Source organism: Dasypus novemcinctus, chromosome 8 (assembly GCF_030445035.2).
Source record: "Dasypus novemcinctus isolate mDasNov1 chromosome 8, mDasNov1.1.hap2, whole genome shotgun sequence".
Classification (NCBI taxonomy): domain Eukaryota; kingdom Metazoa; phylum Chordata; class Mammalia; order Cingulata; family Dasypodidae; genus Dasypus; species Dasypus novemcinctus.
In genome coordinates, this window is record NC_080680.1 from 10,425,711 (window position 1) to 10,445,065 (window position 19,355).

A 19,355-nucleotide genomic window follows, 5' to 3' on the forward strand; every position below is an offset into this window, starting at 1 on the left:
GGGCACTGGCATACGTTTTCCAGCCAGTCACCTAGGGCTCCAGAGTGACAGGCACAGTTCACAGTGAACGACGCTGGCTTCCAGGCTCGCACTGCCCAGCTGGCCCCTCGACCGTGTCCCTTGCAGCCGACAGGCCAGCCGCTTCCCGGGAGCCTGCCTGCCCTCGCGTCAGCGGACGCCACTCGGACCTGCGTGTGCCTGTAATATAAAGTCCTCCTGCAAAACACTCACCAGCTCTCACTGCGGTTCCTGCTTGGACTGTGGCACCAGCCACTACGAGGGGCTGGATGAACGCGCTAAGCTCTGGGCCCTTATCCTTGCTGCTGCAGCTATGAAATTCCCTCAAGTCTAGATTCAGCCAGAACACTTTCATGCTCAAACAAAACTAAACGAAACAAACCACACACTTCCAGTTGCTGTAATAAGTGATGCTCCTTGGGGAGATGTAGTTTATGAGGATGAATTCTGTGTTCCTTGCACTGTTGAAAAAAATGAAAGGACAGAGTTCTACCTTCAGTTAGGAAGGCCCCCAGTTCCAGCCCCACTGCCTGCAGCAGCACCCTCAGCTCCGCAGTGGCCTTCAGCTGGAGTTCCTTTGTCTTCAGGAAAGTGAGGTTTACCAGCAGGTCATAAAGCCTCTAAAGCCTCTGCTGGTTACAATCTGGGTTTAGCCAAATGGGAAGTGAAGCCTTTCAGGAGCTGAGTAACATGTTAAAAACCCACCTACATCTCTTAGGCTCCCTTTACCCCTAAATTAACAAAACAAATACCAAGTCCTTGGAGGCATGGAGACCTCCAAGAAGCGATTTTGGACACATGCCCTTCAGGTGCCTTCAGAGGGTTTCAAATGATCCATCAAATTTTTAGGGGAAGCGGATGTGGCTCAAGAAGTCGGGCTCCGTCTACCCCACAGGAGGTCCAGGGTTCGATGCCCAGGGCCTCCTGGTGAAGGCGAGCTGGCCCGTGCAGTGAGCTGACCCACGCGGAGTGCCAGCCGATGAGCAGAGCTGGTGTAGCAAGATGATGCTACAAAGAGACACAGAGGACACACAATAAGAAGATGTGGCAGAACAGGGAGCTGAGGTGGCACAAGAGAATGAGCGCCTCTTCCCCACTCCGGAAGGTCCCAGGATCGGTTCCTGGAGCTGCCCAATGAGAATACAAGCAGGCACAGAAGAACACACAGTGAATGGACACAGAGAGCAGACAATGGGAGGGGGGGAAGGGAAATAAATCTTGAAAATTTTTTAAAAAAATTCTGGGTTGCTGAGAGCTACTGACAGGTTATTTTAAGTGTTGTTGCCTCCAATCCAACTACACTTGCTATCTCTTGAAATGGAAAGGGTGGGAAAGAACCTCCTGCTGCTGTTCACTATGTGATGTGGGTTGTGTCTTAAAAAGATCAACCTGTGAGACGACGGAGCACTTGGGACTTATTCACGACCTAACTCACCAAAACGTACTCCCACATTAGCACCCTGTTCCAAAGACGACAGAACAGACTTCCTCTGGCCACATGGCACACCCCTGCCAATTCATTATTCCAATTTTATCTGCTTATCCCAGGCAACTTCTAAAAGGTATAATGATTTCAATTAGTGGTATTTTCAGACCCCAAAAAAATACCCTCCTTGCTTAAGCAAAAAACAGTATAAATCCTTCCCTGCCATTTACTTTGATGGCAAAAAAATGCAAGGGCAGGCTGGAGTTGAGCCAGGATGTCTCTATCAGGTCTTTAGAGGTTTCTACTTAAAGACAGATGAAGAACAGGGATATCAAATTGCTCCCCTGCTCTTCAATTTAAAGATTAGAGTAACCGAAATGCACAAATGTAAGACTCAGGAGAAATCATTAAAATACAGACACCAATCAGCCTAAGAGCACCAGAGTCTCAAGCAAAATTAAATAATCACTATTTATTCAAAATAAATAAGGTTTCTTGCAGGGAAAATATGAAAGAAAATTTCTATCTCCCTTGCCTCTAAGACAGAAATCACATTCAGAATATGTTCATTTAAAAAAAAGGAAAAAACTTTCAGATTAACAAAACTGAAATTTTAGGAATTTTAGTTTACATTGTCCCTTTGAAAAATAAAGATTAAAAATAATTCATGTGAAAAAAGTCACAGGTTAGAAAAAACATTTTTCCTTCTGCGGCTCATTTTAGCAATTTCTCCAGTATCCCTAAATCTTTAAACTGAAAAGATACATCTCCTTAGAAGCAAACCCTTCACCACACTCCTCTGCTTTAACACTGGCGTCACTGAATGCTGTCTTATGTCGGGTTCCTGAAAGCTGTGAGATTTTACTGGGTGGTGGGAAGAAAATTAGAATTGGCAATGGTGCTTCCTTACGGTTAAAATCAAGATCCCCACTTGGCACCCAACACCTGGTCTCCAGAAACCAAGTAACCTGGTTATCCCGCAATGGAGAGGAAGCTTCTTTAGCAGCCAGAGTACTCTAAGTACCACATTTTCCAGTATTTCCCAAAGCCTTGGCATGCTCAAAGCCAAACCTACATCACAAGGCTTTTAGAAAACACTATAGCCTGCACATCTGGTGAGAAGGGACCACACGATGGAGTCACAGTTTTGTGCCTAGAAAGCTGCATGTCGACAAACATGGTTTCACATGTCCTTTCATTCTGGTTGATTTCCAAATTCAACAGTCACACAAAATACCGCAGGTCAGTGAAGAACTGAGAAGAAAAAGACCCTAAAAGGTCCCCTTCTTCTTACCACAAATACACAAAACATATGCAAAAGAACTCTCTTCCTATAAATTCAAGTTCATCATTTGAGAGGCTGAAGCCTCTAAAGAGTCTTCTAGTTCCCGGGCACATCGATTATATGCTTCCAGATGTTTTCTCCAGATTTTAACTAGAAATAAGAAAATGGCACAACTGAGAAAACGCATCAGTGACGTATAAAAACTCCTCTAAGAAAACCAGCACTGTGGCCGAGTCAGCTGGGAGGCTGCACACAGCTCACTACGCGCCCAGAGAAGCCCTGCGGCACGGGCGCCCGTCGCCACTTCCCAGCCTGCAGGGCCAGCGCCCCACCCCCACGAGTGGCATCCACCCCAGCCCAGAGGTCATGGCTGGGAAAACGCTGACCTTGGAGAACCTCGACCTGCTGAGCTGGTCTTGGAAAGGCCCACCTTAGATTCAGCCATCCTTAAGCCACCCTCTGCTGACTCCAAGTCAGAGAGTTTCCGACAGTCAGGGAAGGCCTTGCAACACATGAAGCCGGATACCATCATTTTAGGAAATGGCCTGGACTTTGTCAGGGCACTCTATCGTTATGACAACTACAACCATCATCATCACTTCCTGCCTTTTTAGCAGCGAGGCTGCTCCCCTGGACTCTGCTAAAGCAGGACAGAGAACCTAGAGGCCGCATGAAGGGAGCCCTGACCACCCCCAAGTACTCACTGTACTGTGGCTCTTCTTTCCCAGCGGAGGTGGGATGAACATCTCCTGCAGAGCTGTGTGGGCCCAGCGCAGGGGGGCTGGGAGGGGATCGAGGCCCCGGCTCTCCCGCCAGCTCCTTCCGCACGTTCTCCAGCATGGCCTTGTATGCCTGGCGGGCCGCCATCGTCAGCTCAACCATCTTGTGGAACTGGTCCTGGGGTGGGAACAAGAGCACATCAGGAAGACTCTCTGATTCCCCACGAGGACCCCAGCAGCGCGGGGGCAACACGGGTGCCTGTGGTGCGAGGAAAAAGGTAAGGCCCCCTAGAGTCAGGAGCAGGCTGGGGATGGCTCCTTGGGCTTGCTTCTTGGAAGAGCGAACCCGAGCCACCATAAGCGTCTCCATGCCAGCAGTAAATCAAAGAGCTGAATTCTGCTTCAGATACTCCCCTGGTGTTAACGACTCAAAGACCAACATCTCTTAAGAAGGTCTACCTGAGGGGTGGCCTCTCCTGCTGAGTGAGGTGCTGGGGGAGCACTGGCCCTCGTCCCGTCCCTTCCTCCCGTAAGCAGGACATCAAGCGTTCCGTGCCCTTTCCCCACCTCACCTGGGCCCCGTCGTAGCTGAAGATCCCCACCACGCTGACAGGAACAGCTTTGTTCAGACTGCGCCCCAGAGCTTTGCGGTTGAGCGCAAACACAAATGGAATGTTCTGCTCGCAGGCGTAATCAATAATGGTGTGCAAAGTGTCATCCAGCCCACCTGAGCCAAAGGAAAACGAAAGCACAGGTGAAATGCCTCACAGGATGCTGCGACGCGGTGGCACCAACCACCGCCTGCTTTCTTGTACTCAAGCCAGTGGCTGGGCCAGATTGCATCAGAGGAAATGCGAAATCACATCGAAGAAAGCCAATCCCCAAACCAGGCACTTTCTTAACATGATCAAATGTGTCGACTTCCACTCAAAAAATAGCATAATGCCTAATGAACCAATAAAATGTCAGCGAGTGTTTACTGAAAACTTACAATGCACCAGGTAGGACCCAGCTGCGAGCCTCAGACACCCTGCCGGGTGGATGCCTGGATCCCCATCTACACAGGTGGATGACCAGAGGCCACAAGGTCAAGTAACTGACCCCACACTGTCCCTCTTGCAAGGGGCAGAGGGGTCCCTGTGAGGTGAGCAGGCCGGGTGCTCGCTCGCCCTCCACCTCCACCCTGCTTCCAGGTGAGGCACCAGCCAAGGCCAGGGAGACTGAAAGAGGGAAGAGAGAGGAGAGAGGGGTCTCTGCACAGGTGACACCAATGCCCACTGGAAGGCCCAGAAAAGCATCCAAGGTCTGTTACCAACTGCACACGTGCATGTGGCAATGCACGCACTTGGTGAAGGGAGGGCTGGAGGGACAGAGGGCGACCAAAGGCAGGACGTTATCCTGGGCGGGGTCTAAAAAGGGAGAAGAGAAGCTGAAGAGGACCTTATTGGGACACATGAAAAATTGGAATATAGACTGTAAGCTTTTTATCAATGTTAAATCCTTCAAGTTGAAAACTGCACTTAAGCTAGTCACATGCGTGTACTAGTTCTTAGGAATATGTAGTGCATGGCAGTGTTAAATATTCCAGAAGGATGATGTGTTCAGAACAGAGATGGATCACTAGATAGATGGAGAGATAAGACAGACACATGGAGAGAGCGACACAGCAAACGTGGAAAATGTCAAGAGTGGTGGATCTGGGTACCTAGGGGAATACGGAGATGTTGGAGTTCTCCGTATGGGGCTTGTATGATTTTTGTAATTATCCTGTAAGTCTGAAAGAATTTTTTTTAAATTGAAAAAAAAGAGAGACTTGGACAAATGGTTAATGGTGAGTATAGAAAATTAAGGAAACCACATAAAACGAGAATAAGCTGCAGGAATGCAATGCAACCCTCCCTTGCTCTATGGCTTGGCTCTGGACAGCATACACAAAGCCAAGTCACAAGAATGCTGCTAAGCCAGGGGATGACGACATCAGAGTGATGGGATGGGACCACATCAGGATGAGGGGTGGGGAAGAATGAGAGCTAAATCCTTTCCCACCATTGGGAACTGACAAGTACATGCGTAAAACTGGGAGGCGGGAGGTGACCAGCAGGAACTCGCAAGCTGACTGGGACATGCAGGGATACACCCAAAGGCCTGCCGAGGGCGAGGAGTTTCCAGGGAGGGCAGGGGCCCAGGCCCGCTCTTTTTTCCTTATCATACCTTGTTGGACATTGGACTCTTTAACTGTGTGACTGTAAAACTTTGATAAAAACAGCACAGAGAGCGTGTGGCCCATTTTCTCTGGTGCCTCGGAAAGCCCTGGGGAGCAGGTGGTACGGGCACGCAGCACAGCAGAGCCCCGGGGGGCACACGGCCAAGCCCAGGGCCCAGCCAGCAGGATGGCTGGAGGCAACTAGTCACTGGACCCGCTCCAAGGCAGGCCGGGGGCGAGCCCCCCGCCTGGGGTGAGGAGGTCCTGCTACTTCTGGGGTCCTGGGTGGCCTCGGACACATCAGACCTCAGGTCGTCAGCCCTAAAATGGCAAGTGGAAAGGTCACCTCTGAGGACTCAGTGGGAGGATTTGGACTTCTTACCAAAACGAGCACCTCCAGTTTCATTTTCCATTGTAGAAGAAAACTGTGGGATCAGGGAAGCTGCAGAGGTGCCTCTGGCTTTACTGGTGCATGGTCAAAGTACTCGCTTCTCTTCCCCACCCAGATAAAGGCCAATGGGAGGTGGGATGTGGCTCCTAGCAATTCTTACATTACTTAGCCCAAAGAGGAAATAAGGTGGACAAGCAAGGCCTCCAGAAAACCGTGATGACACAAAGTTGCTGGGAAATGAGATGGGATGTGAGAGACAGGAGTCTGCTGTCCATTATCTTATCCAGCCTACCACATTCAAAACCAAACAAAACTACAATTTAAGTAAAATGGCAAAGTATTTAGATAAACCCACATCTCTAATTAGACTAAAAAGAGCAATCGGACTGAAAAGCCCTCTCCAGCTAGGCGCGGCTCTGGCTGCCAGGGACAGACATGGTGGTGTGGGTGACTGACAGACACCCTTGGCCCAGCTCCGGTCTGGAGGCCCCGAGCGCGAGCGGAGCCCCGGAGCTGCTGGTGTTCTGCAGGGGAAGCCACACCTCCCGCCCAGAGGCCTGCGTGGGCAGGTGGGCTGGGGGCTGCTGGAATCACACCATGCAGAGCCCCAGAGGCCTGCCTACCTGCGTACAAAGAGGAAGGCAGGTGGAGGGCAAGTGAACTTTGGAAAGGATGATTAGCCATTTAAAAAGAAACATGCTGCCTGTGGAAGGGATCCTGCCCAGCTGCTGGACGGGCCTGAGGCAGCACCTGAGGGCAGGTGCTGGCCGCTACTGCAGAGGGCTTCCCGCTCCACATGACAGAAGTCAGCTGGTACCTTTGGATTGTATCTTCTCACAGTTGGGAGAAATGATGACGCATTTTAATTTCTTGAGCTTCAGGTGTTTGAGAACTTCTCTCAGCCCCAACACGAGTCGGCGTTTGGTCTTAGCCTTGACTGGATCTTTCTGGTACATACGGTCTTGGAAACGTACCAGTTCTTTGAGAAGATCCGTAACACAAGCATCGACTTCTTTGCTAAGCACCTGGCTGCAGTAACTGAAAGAAACACGGCAAATAATAAATACCTCCATTGGCTGTGATGTTCCAGCATTGTTCCCTCCAAACCAGAGAGAGAAGAGAGCACCAAGGAAATCACATTTTGATGAGTAACACTAATGAAAAAACATGGAGTTCCTCACTGACCTGATTCTATGAGGTGAGAAGCAAGGCACCGGCCCCTCCAAGCTACAAGGGTCACCTCTGTGCCCAGCCCTCCACCATGGCTGGCCCACTCCCCTGGCAAGGAGGGCCTCGGCCCATCCTGACGCTACCTATGCATCTCCCCCACGTGAGCACAGATGCCAGGAGAAGAACTGGAGAAGAAGTGGAGAGGGGAGAAGGCAAGAACGCACACAGGCTAGGAGTGTGCTCCCCACCAAGACACTGTACAGGGACCAGAAAAGGGAGCCCAGCCGCCACAACCCACGGCCCCAACCTCAGTCTTAGATTAAAGAAACCTCTTCCACACATCTACGGGCTAGAAACCTCACTACAAGTAGATACAGAGAGCAAGTATCAACAACTGGCTACTTGGCCACTTTAAACCAAGAGGATTAAAAAATATTGCAGCCCCGGGAATGAAGGTTGATGGTGTTGAGACGCCTCCAATGCACGTCCATGCCAGGTCACTGGGACATCCCAGAACCATGGCTTACTCACTCCCTAAACCTCCGGCTGTGGATCTTGGGGAAGCTGGCAGCGTCAGGGCCAAGGGGGCAAGAGTCTGCCTCAGGCTGAAGCTCCACTTCTGGCAGCTCTTCTGACTTGCTTTCCAGGACAGGAGTGGAAGAGACGGATTCTTCTGACCCTCCTGGAGCTGTACAAAACAAAGGAAGTCACTGTAAGACATGTGTCAATTACAGAATTGCTGGGTGTAATTCCCAACAGTGCCCTCCTACCCAGGAGTTTCAGTGATGCCACTACAAACTCTGCACACACAAGTCACATGAACTAGGGTTTCACTGATTTTTACAGAAGCCAATTAAAATAGTGAAAAATACCTGGGAAAAAAATAGAAAATTTAGTGGAGATAGAGGTGACATTCTGGGCTACCTGTACATGTCTTCTTCACACCTCAACAACCACATTTACGGATTTATTTATTAAACTTAGGTTTACAGAAAAGTCATGAATAAAGTATATAAAATATAGTTCCCACACACCACCCAACTATTAACACCTTTCCATTACTGTGGTATATTTGTTACAATTCAGGAAAAACCATTTTTATAGTTGTAGTACTCTAATTCCTAAAAGATCATTTTATAGTTGTATTATTAACTGTAACTGTACTATTAACTATAGTCCATCTTTTAAACAGAGTTCGTGGTTTGTGTTATACAGTCCTAGCTTTAGTTTTGTTTTCATTTTTATTCTGGTAACATATATACAACCTAAGCTTCCCCTTTTAAGCACATTCACATATATAATTCAGTGGCATTAATTAAATTCACAATGTTGTCCTACCATCACCACCAGCCATTACCAAAACTTTACAATCAATGCAAACAGAAACTCTAGGTCAAACATTAATTCCCCAGTCCTTACCTGGAGTAGAGGTTATCGACCGCTGGTAACCTCTGCTCCAGATGACGACTGTTGAGTTTCCTTATTCTACTTATGTCATGTCAGTTTGATCATACAGTACTTGTCCTTTGTGTCTGGCTTACTTCACTCAACATGATGTCTTCAATGGTCACCCACGCTGTTGTATAAATCAGAACTTCACACCTTTTCAGGGCCACGTGACACTCCACCGAATGCCTATACCACTTTTTGATTATCCTTATCTGTTCATCTGTTGATGGACACTCGAGTTGCTTCCATCTTTTGGCAATTGTGAATAATGCTGCTATGAACAGCAGGCAAATATCTGCTCAAGTCTGTGTGTCCAATTCTTTTGGGTATATACCTAGAAATGGGATTGCCAGGTCATACGGTAATTCGATACTTACCTTTCTGAGGAAATACCAAACTGTCATCCCCAGCGGCTGCACCATTTTACATTCCCACCAGCAATGAGCATTCATATTCCTCTGCATCCTCTCCAACTGCTGAAATTTTGTTTTTTAAATAGGAGCCATTCTAGTAGGAGTAAAATGGTATGTCAATAATTTTGATTTGCATTTCCCTAATGGTTCATGATGTTTAGCATCTTTTCCTGTGCTTTTTGGCCATTTCTGTATCTTCTTTGCAGAAATGTCGTTTGCGCATTTTTTTAAATTGGTTGTTTGGCTTTTTACTGTTGAGTTAGAGGGTTTCTTGATATAGTCTGGATATTAAACCCTTATTAGATATATGGTTTCCAAATATTTTCTGTCATTGAGTAGGTACTTTTTTCACTTTCATGATAAAGACCATGGATGCATAAAAGTTTTTAATTTTGAGGAGGTCCCCATTCATCTTTTTTTTTTTTCTTTCATTTGTTGCTTGTGCTTCGGATATAAAGTCTAAGAAACCATTGCCTGACACAAGATCCTGAAGGTACTTCCCTACATTTTCTTCTTGAAGTTTTATAGTCCTAGTTCTTACATTTAGGTCTCTGATCCATTTTGAGTTACTATTTGTATTAATATTTTTTTTTTTAGTGCATTTATTTTAACTTCACTTTTAAAGACATTTTTGATTACAGAAAAGTTACAAGGAAAATAGAGGGTATTCCATATGCCCCACTCCTTCCCCCTCTCATATTTTCCCCTATTAATAACATCTTTCATTAGTGTGGTACATCTATTGCAATTAATGAGCCACTATGGAAGCACTGCTACTAACCATGGTCCATAGTTTACACTGTGGTTTACATTTTCACTGTACAATTTATTTATTTACATTTTATCCCCCCCTTGTGTCTTTTTTTTTGCATGCTGTCTTGTCTGCTCTCTGTCCATTCGCTGTGCGTTCTTCTGTGTCTGTATTTATTATTTATTTTTTAATTTCCCTGCCCCCCTTGCTGCTCGCTTGCTGTCTTGCTCTCTGTGTCAATTTGCTGTGTGTTCTTCTGTGTTTTTTTTCCGCTTGTCTCCTTTTTCTTGTTGCGTCACCGTGCTGAGTCAGTTCTCTGTGGTGCCTGCGGGCTGGGCGGCTCTCTGCAGCATGTGGGCGAGCCTGCCTTCACAAGGAGGCCCCAGCACTCGAACCCAGGGCCTCCCATATAGCAGACAGGAGACCAACTGATTGAGCCACAGTCACTTCCCTGTACTGTACAATTTTAAAGGTTTTGACAAAATGTACGATGGCCTGTATCCATCATTGCAATATCAGGCAGAACAATTCCAATCTCCTAAAAATGCCCTATGTTCCACCTACTCTTCCCTATCCCTTCCCTCTGAACCTCTGTTAACCACTATCTTTATATCAATATGTTGTACATTCTTCTGCTACTACAATAAAAGGTCTACTTTGGTCCATAGTTGCAATTCCCCTGTATGCTCATTCATTCCTCAAAGCTTGAGGATCTGGGGATGGTGATGCCCAGTCTGCCACAGATTGAGAGGGGCTTAGATCTTATGGGGCAGATGGAAGGAGCCGGTTTTCTTGCAGTTGTAGATACTCTCTGCTTTCTGGGAGGGGGCCTCTCCTTTCTTTTGCATATGGTTATCTAGTCTTTCTAAGCACCATTTGTTGAAGAGGCTATTCTTTCCCAATTGAGTAGATGTAGCAGTTTTGTCAAAAATGATTTGGCCAAATGGAACCGAACTGATGGTTCAGAGACAGACCCTCACATATACGGTCAAGTGATTTTTGACAAGCCTGTCAAACCCACCCAGCTGGGGCAGAACAGTCTATTCAACAAATGGTGCTGGGAGTACTGGATATCCATAGCCAAAAAAGGAAAGAGGACCCCTATCTCATACTTAATACAAAAATTAGCTCAAAATGGACCAAAGACCTAAATATAGAAAGAACCATAAAGCTCCTAGAAGAAAATATAGGAAAATATCTTCAAGACCTAGTGGTAGATGGTGCCTTCTTAAACCTTACACCAAAAGCATAAGCAATGAAAGAAAACATGGATAAATGGGACTTCCTCAAACTTAAGAACACTTTTGTGATTCAAAGGACTTCATTAAGAAGGTGAAAAGGCAGCCCACTCAAAGGCAGAAAATATTTGGAACCACATATCTGTTAAGGGTTTGATTTCCATTCTATATAAAGAGATTATACACCTCAACAATAAAAGAGCAAGCAATCCAATTAAAAAATGGACAAAAGATTTAAAAAGACATTTCTCCAAAGAGGAAATACAAATGGCAAAACCAAGTGAAAAATTGTTCCTTATCACTATTTAGGGAAATGCAAATCAAAATGACAATGAGGTATCATTTCACATGGCAAAGAATGGCCAATTTTTAAAAAAACATAAAACAATCAGGAAGTGGATTTGGCTCAACTGACAGTGTCCACCTACCACATGGGAGGTCCAGGATTCAAACCCAGGGTCTCCTGACCCATGTGGTGGGCTGGCCCACTCGCAGTGCTTATGCACAAGGAATGCCGTGCCATGCAGGGGGTCCCCTGCGTAGGGGAGACCCATGCATGAGGAGTGCGCCCTGCAAGGAGAGCTGCCCTATGTAAAAAAAAGCACAGCCTGCCCAGGAGTGGCGCCACACACACGGAGAGCTGATGCAGCAAGATGACACAACAACAAAAAAACACAGATTCTTGGTGCCGCTGACAAGAATGCAGGCAGACACAGAAGAACACACAGCAAATGGACACAAAGAGCAGACAATGGGGTGGGGGAGAGGGAAATAAATGAAAAAATAAAATCTAAAAAATGGAAAACAAGAAAAAGAAAAAGAAATAAAAAAAGAAAACAATGAGCACCGGAGAGAAGGTGGAGAACTAGGAACATTCCTTCACTGTTGGTGGGATTGCAAAATGGAGCAGCCTCTGTGGAAGACATTTGGCAGTTCCTCAGGAAGCTAAATATAGGACTGCCATATGATCCAGCAATTCCTCTACTAGGAATATATCCAGAAGAACTGAAAACTGTGACACGAACAGACATCTGCATACTGATGTTCAGAGTGGTGTTATTCACAATTGCCAAAAGATGGAAACAACCCAAGTGTCCATCAATCAATGAATGGATAAACAAAATGTAGTATATACATATGAAGGAATACTATGCTACAGTAAGAAGAAATGAAATTGGGATACATATGATAACATGGAAGAATCCTGAAGACATTATGCTAGGTGAAATAAGCCAGACACAAAAGGACAAATATTGTATATGAACAATAAATGTATGGAGTTAAAATCTAGAGTATAGGTTATTAGGAGACAAGAGGACAACTAAGAAGTTCTACTCATGCTTAATGTAAGTAGAAGTTTTAATTAACCTGACTCTTAAAAGTGTAGAAATGGATACAGTTGATAGTAACACATTACAATGAGTAGCAGCTGGTTTATAATAGGATTATGGCTGAAAAGGGTAGTCTAGGGACGTAAATGCTATGAGTAGAAAGTCCCAAAAATTCGACAGCAAAGCTACCAGAGTTAATAAACAAATTCAGCAAAGTGGCAGGGTACAAGATCCACCTGCAAAAGTCAGTAGTATTTCTATACAGTAGAGATGAGCAATCTGAGGCAGAAATCCAGAAATAAATTCCCTTACGATAGCAACAAAAAGAATCAATTACCTAGGCATAAATTTAACCAAGGATTTAAAGGACTTGTACATAGAAAACTACAAAACTTACTAAAAGAAATGACAGAAGACGTAAATAAATGGAAAGACCATTCCATGCTCATGGACTGGAAAACTGAATACTGCGAAGATGTCACTTCTACCCAAAGCAGATTCATAGCAATCCCAGTCAAAATTCCAACATCCTTTGCAGAAATGGAAAAGTCAATCTAATTTATTTGGAAGGGCTACGGGCCTCAAACAGCCAAAACCATCTTGAAAAAGAATGAAATTGGAGGACTCATACTTCCTGATTTTAAACATATTACAAAGCTATAGTGGTCAAAACTGATCTGGCTGCTGTGTTCACTCTGGGAAAAGTCCTCAAGCTGTGCATGTATGATATGCGTACTACCTGAATGAGTATTCAATAAAAAGTTATCTTATTAACTACATGCTTTCTTTTTTAAGACACCATCCATTCCTAGCACACTTTTCAGCAAACAGCCTTGGGAGAAGTGGTGCTCCTTTCTGTGGCCAATCCAAGTTATGAGGACCATCCAGTGCCATGTAGACCAGCTGTCAGGGCCTCTTCTCCTCTGCCCCTCCTGACCCAGAGGCACCAGATGCTTGACCCCAGCAATGGGTACTTCCTCTTACTTAGGGACATTCGCCAAGTTGCGAGCTGGCAAACTTTTGTACCGCACCCCCAGTATTCAACACTGACTGCTTCTTACAAGAAAGGTGGAAGGTGTTGGCAGTGCTCTGGGCATTTTGTTATGTATACAGCTTATCTTTTTCACAGCTCCTCCCACACCCCCACGATCCTTTAAGAAGCAAACCAACAGAGCCATACCTGAGGTCTCCCCCTGCTCATCACCACTGCCCTCTCCATCTTGCACAGTGTCACTGGCAGCAGCTGGGCTTACAACATTTTCTTGGAGACGCTGCTGCTTCCTCTCTTCCCGTTCTTTCAAAATAATCTTTAAAATTAAGCGAATGATTAAAACACCTAAGTACCTGGGCTAAAATGGTAAGCTCAAGGTCTTCCGCAAAGTAAACTGCCTAAGTTTGACCTGTTGGTGCCTGACTCACACCCCTCAGCATATGGTGGTCCTGCCCCACCAGGGCAAAGGGGCAGGGTGCAGGGAGGGCATCTGACAACTGCACTGACTGATCCCTGCAGCTCACCAGCCACTGGCCACGGGCATTTCCTCTATCTGCCTTGGGGAGCCTGGCCGCGTACACCACAGGCTGGCTTTGAGAACTATGTGAAGGAACCTGGGTGCCAGTCTTAACTTCTACCCGAGACAGAGCACTCTGAACAGGATGACGATGGAAAGTGGGAAGGAGAAAATGAAACCTATTCTACGTGTGGTGTTCTGTCCACCTCACCGCAAAGTATTAAACAAACAAAAGACTCCCCACTCAAGTAACTGACATAGTCCCTACTTCTCAGGCTCCATCATGACGGGAGAGGGAGGGATCATTCTTCAGGGAGTCATGAACAAATTTTGATACAGCATGTCCAGGTAATGGAAAACTTAAACTCGAAAAACCCAGGAGCTGAAGGAAATGTGGGTATATGAAACTGTAAAAGGCCACCTAGCCTCTTACTACAAATGAAAGGCTTCACACACCTTCTTCAACGAAGTCGGTTTCTTGGCCTTGGGAACTTCCCTCTGCTTTCCTTTCTTCACCAACGGCGCGCTGGAGTCCAAAGGGTTATGAGGGGTCTTCACCTGGCTGGAGCGGAGGTTCTTCATCCCTGACGCTAACTCCTTGGAAAGGACTGGCACTGCACCCACTGAAAGGAAGCGATCATGATGCGCAGGAAGCCCCCAGGCCCCTCCTGCAGTCTTAGGACATCTTCTGCCATTCCAAAGGTCCCTCCAACTGGCCCTACCCGGCCCCATAACCTCACTTGTCTTTGTCAAATTATCTCCCCGACTATCTAGCTATCTAGATAGAGGGTTATAGTAATATTTCTAGTTGGTTGAGTTTTTAAAACACATAAATGTATTTCCCAAATCCCAGCATGTTTAATTGCTAGCAATCCCTCTAACATAGGAATGAATTATGATTACCACTGAATAATTCAATTTTATTTTACTGTTCTGATCTACTTCCCATCTCAGTAACTATTTCAAAGAAAGAGCGAATTTGTGTAGCTATATATATTTACTTTTTATTAGGAAAATTTCCCAATATACACAAAAAAAGAGAGGATGATAGAACAAACCCCCAGCTTCAGGAACCATCGATATTTTTTAAAATGTATTTTATCCACTGCCCTTTTATCTTGGAATATATTTTTTAAAAGTACCAGTGTTCTGTCAATCAGGTATGCCCAGTAAATCTTAGCTGTCTGCCTATCTGCTTCAATGCAGAAGAATGTTTACTTGCAAATGTTACACACATCTCAACATAAAAATGTGCCCACCAGCCCAAATGACTAGCCTTCCTCCAGGCTGTTTCGAGTCATTTAGCTACAACACGACCGCGTCCATCTTTGGAGCCTTGCTCACACATCCTGCCTGTAACGTGCACATGACTAGATCTCCTTAATAAAGCACCTGCACCAACCCTGCTCTTTTCCCTTGCTCTCCTCCGTCCCCAATGCCACCTGAGTTCAGCGGTCACCTGAGCAGCCACAGGAGTCTGTCACCCCATCCCTCCGCTCTGGCTGCTCCTCCATGCACCCCTTCCTACACCTGCACCAGGTGACTCCTCACAGCACAGTAACACTGTGCCTGGGAGAGTCACCTCTAGCACAGCAGAAAATGGGGAGGGGGAGGGTGTTGGCAAACTCCACCCCAGAAGCAGCCACAAAGCTGGATAAAACTGTCAAAAACACTCATTTCAGGCCAAAGGCGTAAAACAAACTGAGGCGTGTGTGCACAATCTGCGTGTCCAGCGAGGCCGCAGCCCTGGAACATGGTGCTGAGGAACGCTGGTGTCAGGGCTGTGCAGTCTGCTGGGCCTCAACCACCACAGCCAGGACAACATCACACGAGGAGAAAAGCTCCAGGCTTGGACCACAGAATTGCACACCTTGCAGTGGTGCCTTCAGTACGATATTTTAGGTTTAGGCGTGAGGCTGGCTTTTAAGGTCACTACGAAATAGTCATACAATATTTACAAGAACCCTATTTAGGAAATTGCTCACTATAGTATTCAGCAGCCCATATAAAATGATCTACAAGAGATGTAACATTTAGAACTGTCAGCTTCAAAATACTCCAGCAAACCCACACCAGAACAGCTAAAATTAAAAAGATTGCCAACAGCAAATGTTGGCCAGGATGTGAAGCTAACAAATTTCATTACATTATTGGTGAGAGGGCAACATAGTATAAGTAGTCTAGAAAAAGGTCTGGCAGATTTGTCTAGAACTAAATATACACCTACCACTTGACCCAGCAATTCCACACCTAAGTATTTACTCAAGGGAAATTAAAGTATCTTTCCACAAGAAGACTTGTATGAGAATGTTCCCAGCACTTTTATTTGTAACAGCCCCCAAATGGAAATAGTCCAGGGGGGTCCATCAAGGGAATGGATAAACCAACTGACTTGGTATACCCACACAACAGTTTGTTCTTAGTAAAAAAAAAGGAACTACTGATATTCACTACAAGAACAAATTTCAAAAACACTGAGGTGAGTGAAAGAAAGCTACCCAGGTCAGCTAACAGGGAGGTAAAGATGGTCAACCACCACAACAGCGAACCGAGAGTGCCTACAACTGCAAGCAGGAGAATTGCATCCATCAGCCATGTGGGATCTAAGCCCCCTCCCGATATAGAGGTGGAGTGGACATCACCATCCCAGGGGCCACAGGATGGAGGAATAAAATATGGATTGGAGTGGACTTACTGGTCTACTATAGAACTACTGCGACTAGTAATGGAAGCAACTATAGCACTGATGTGGATAAAGTGGCCATGGTAGCTGCTGAGGGTAGGGAGAGGGAAGAAGAGACATGATGTGGTCACATTTTCAGGACTTGGAGTTGTCCTAAATGATATTGCAGGGACAGATACTGGACATTATATATCCTGCCATAACCCACTGAATAGACTGGGGGAGAGCATAAACATGACATGAATTATAATCCATGTGATGCAGCAATGCTCCAAAATGTATTCACCAAATGCAACAGATGTGCTGCAATGATGAGGGAGGTTGATGGGGGGGGGTATGTGAGAAACTCTTATATTTTTTTAATGGAACTTTTTTTGTGATCTATATATCTTAAAAAAATACAATTGAAAAAAAAAGATTCCATTTATGTGAAGGTCTAGAATAAGAAATCTATCTGTGGAGGAAAAATATCAGAACTGTGGTTCTTGGGGCAAACACTAACTGGGAAGGGCTGGCAGTAGCATTTGGGGATGATTATCATGTTCTGAGTTGCTAATTTGGGCTACCCAGAATTATGCATGTATCAAAACTCCTTCAACAGTTCACTTAAGATTTGTGCATTTCATTATAAGTCTACTTTACCTCAAAATTAAAAAGCAAAAAGCAAAAAAACAACACTATAAATGTTTAACCCTACTTAACGATACATATCCTGAAGCATTTATGGGTAAAACTACACTGGTGTCTTAATATGAAATGCATCAAATATAAAACAGACATGGCTAGAGACAGATGAGAGGTTAGCAAACACTTTCTTAAAAGAGCAACAAAGTAACTATTTTAGGTTTATGGGTATATGACATTATAGCCCTAAAGCAGCCATAGATGGTACTTAATGAGTGTTGGCTGTGTTCCAATAAACCTTTATTTACTAAAGCAGATGTCCAGAGGGCCAGTTCGCTATCTCCTGGAACAGATGTGTAACAGAGCAAAGAGCAACATGCTAGCTATTGTACAACTGAGGTGGTGAATGCAAGGGTGGTCACAGCCCAATTTATTCAGCGTTTCTGTGTATGTGAAATTTTTCCTAAAAATCCCACTACCCCTGAAGAGAAAGAATATGTTTATCCTTCTGGGATGAATGACATAGAATCTGACGTACTTCCCTTTTGACACTGACTACTATTAGCAAACTGAAAGACAAAACTCAACCCAGGTAAGCATGTTGAGAGGGAAATACGTCAGATTCTATGTCATTCATCTTCTTAGAAGATGAGGAGCTTTCTACTTGATAAGATGATGCTGTGCTCCTGAGCATCTCATTTCCTTGCGCCCTGTTCCTGTGCAGGTGGGGAGGCTGCATTTGATAGGCAAGGGGACACGTACCTGCGCGTGAACTCAGCCAGGACCGTGTCGAGTCGTCCTGGCTTCCTCATCCTCTTCATTACCAGAATCCTTGGATATCTTTTTAAATGAGGCACATTTAAGAAAAGTAAGTAATGAGCTGCCACAGAAGGAGGAAACATACCTAAAAGCCCATGGTGGCAAATATGCTTATTTCCTATTATGACAGTGTCAGTGTCAATTCTCGTGGTCAGAGAACATGACTCGGAGGAAGAGGATGAGGAAGCCAGGATGACTCGACACGGTCCTGGCTGAGTTCACGCACAGGTACGTGTCCCCTTGCCTATCAAATGCAGCCTCCCCACCTGCGCAGGAACAGGGCGCAAGGAAATGAGATGCTCAGGAACACAGCATCATCTTATCAAGTGGAAAACTCCCCATCTTCTACAAAGAGTCACATATTTCCTAAAATCACTGTATTTACATCTTATGAACAATCTCTGCTCACTAGAGAAAATACAACACAGCCTGTCTAATAAAGGCTTTCGGCCACCCTTCTGAGATGAACTGGAGCCTTACCTGAGAACACCACCGGTTTGGAGGACTGCTTGGCATTCTGAGAGTGCTGCTTCTTTTCCAGGGCTGTCAGCATTCCCCCCAAATCCAACTGTACTGGAACCTGACTCTTCTTTCCACTGGTTTTAAAACTATTCTAAAAGTTCAGAAATTGGTATTTATAATGTTATTTTTACCATCCATGCGTTTCATTTCCTGACAGTCATAAAATTAAAGTGCAAATGAAATAGATTAAAGGCTGTAATATTAAAATTTTAAAATAACATTACTGAAAAGTAAGAAAAGAAACAAAGCCAGTCCCACATTATCTGCCGATATTATTATTTCTGCCATTTTTCAGAGCACTGGGTTTACATTAAACCACCTACATCTCTGCCCACATCTTATGCAATGGCATACATCTGAAGACAAGCAGTGGTGGCTCATAAAGCTCTTTGGCTGCAAATGTGTGAATGTGAGGCTAACTGGTTAAAGGTGTTCCCTCATTAGCACTCCAATCGTCTGAGTGAACCAACCAATTGTCACAGAATTATGGGGAGATGACCAAAAATGTACCCAAGTCCAAACCACACCCAGCAGATGAGCACTAAATCTAGGCACAAAGACTGACAGACTCAAAACCCATGTCATTTTGAAACTGCTGCGATTCAGGTTTTGAGAATGTATGGAGTGGTGTATGAGAAAGCGCCCTCGACACGTGTGTGCTGAGGTGTGCTGGCTCATGTGCTTGGGTACCTCTGCCCCGGAGCCTGCCAACTGCTGTCTCCCTCCCTGACTCCAACCCCCAGGGGCTAGGGGCTCCAGTGCAGGGACTGCCACGGGTAGGAGGAGAAAGGCCGTCAGGCTTCTG

The 19,355-nt window shown here is 45.4% G+C and overlaps 1 protein-coding gene across 5 annotated transcripts in view; it reads right to left on the minus strand.

Moving 5' to 3' along the window:
* Nucleotides 1–1,891: 1,891 nt before the first annotated feature.
* The window catches only part of SECISBP2 (SECIS binding protein 2), a 39,503-nt gene continuing 22,039 nt past the window's right edge, over nucleotides 1,892–19,355 (minus strand). For all 5 annotated transcript variants that reach the window (XM_058301442.2, XM_004469960.4, XM_004469961.4 and 2 more), the window contains 8 exons: nucleotides 18,509–18,641; nucleotides 14,359–14,525; nucleotides 13,575–13,701; nucleotides 7,744–7,900; nucleotides 6,860–7,080; nucleotides 4,021–4,175; nucleotides 3,434–3,626; nucleotides 1,892–2,879 (listed from right to left, as the gene is read on the minus strand). In XM_058301442.2, coding sequence (XP_058157425.1) covers nucleotides 2,776–2,879; nucleotides 3,434–3,626; nucleotides 4,021–4,175; nucleotides 6,860–7,080; nucleotides 7,744–7,900; nucleotides 13,575–13,701; nucleotides 14,359–14,525; nucleotides 18,509–18,641 — 1,257 coding nt within the window. In that variant the 3' untranslated portion in view covers nucleotides 1,892–2,775. The remainder of the gene's footprint in view (nucleotides 2,880–3,433; nucleotides 3,627–4,020; nucleotides 4,176–6,859; nucleotides 7,081–7,743; nucleotides 7,901–13,574; nucleotides 13,702–14,358; nucleotides 14,526–18,508; nucleotides 18,642–19,355) is intronic.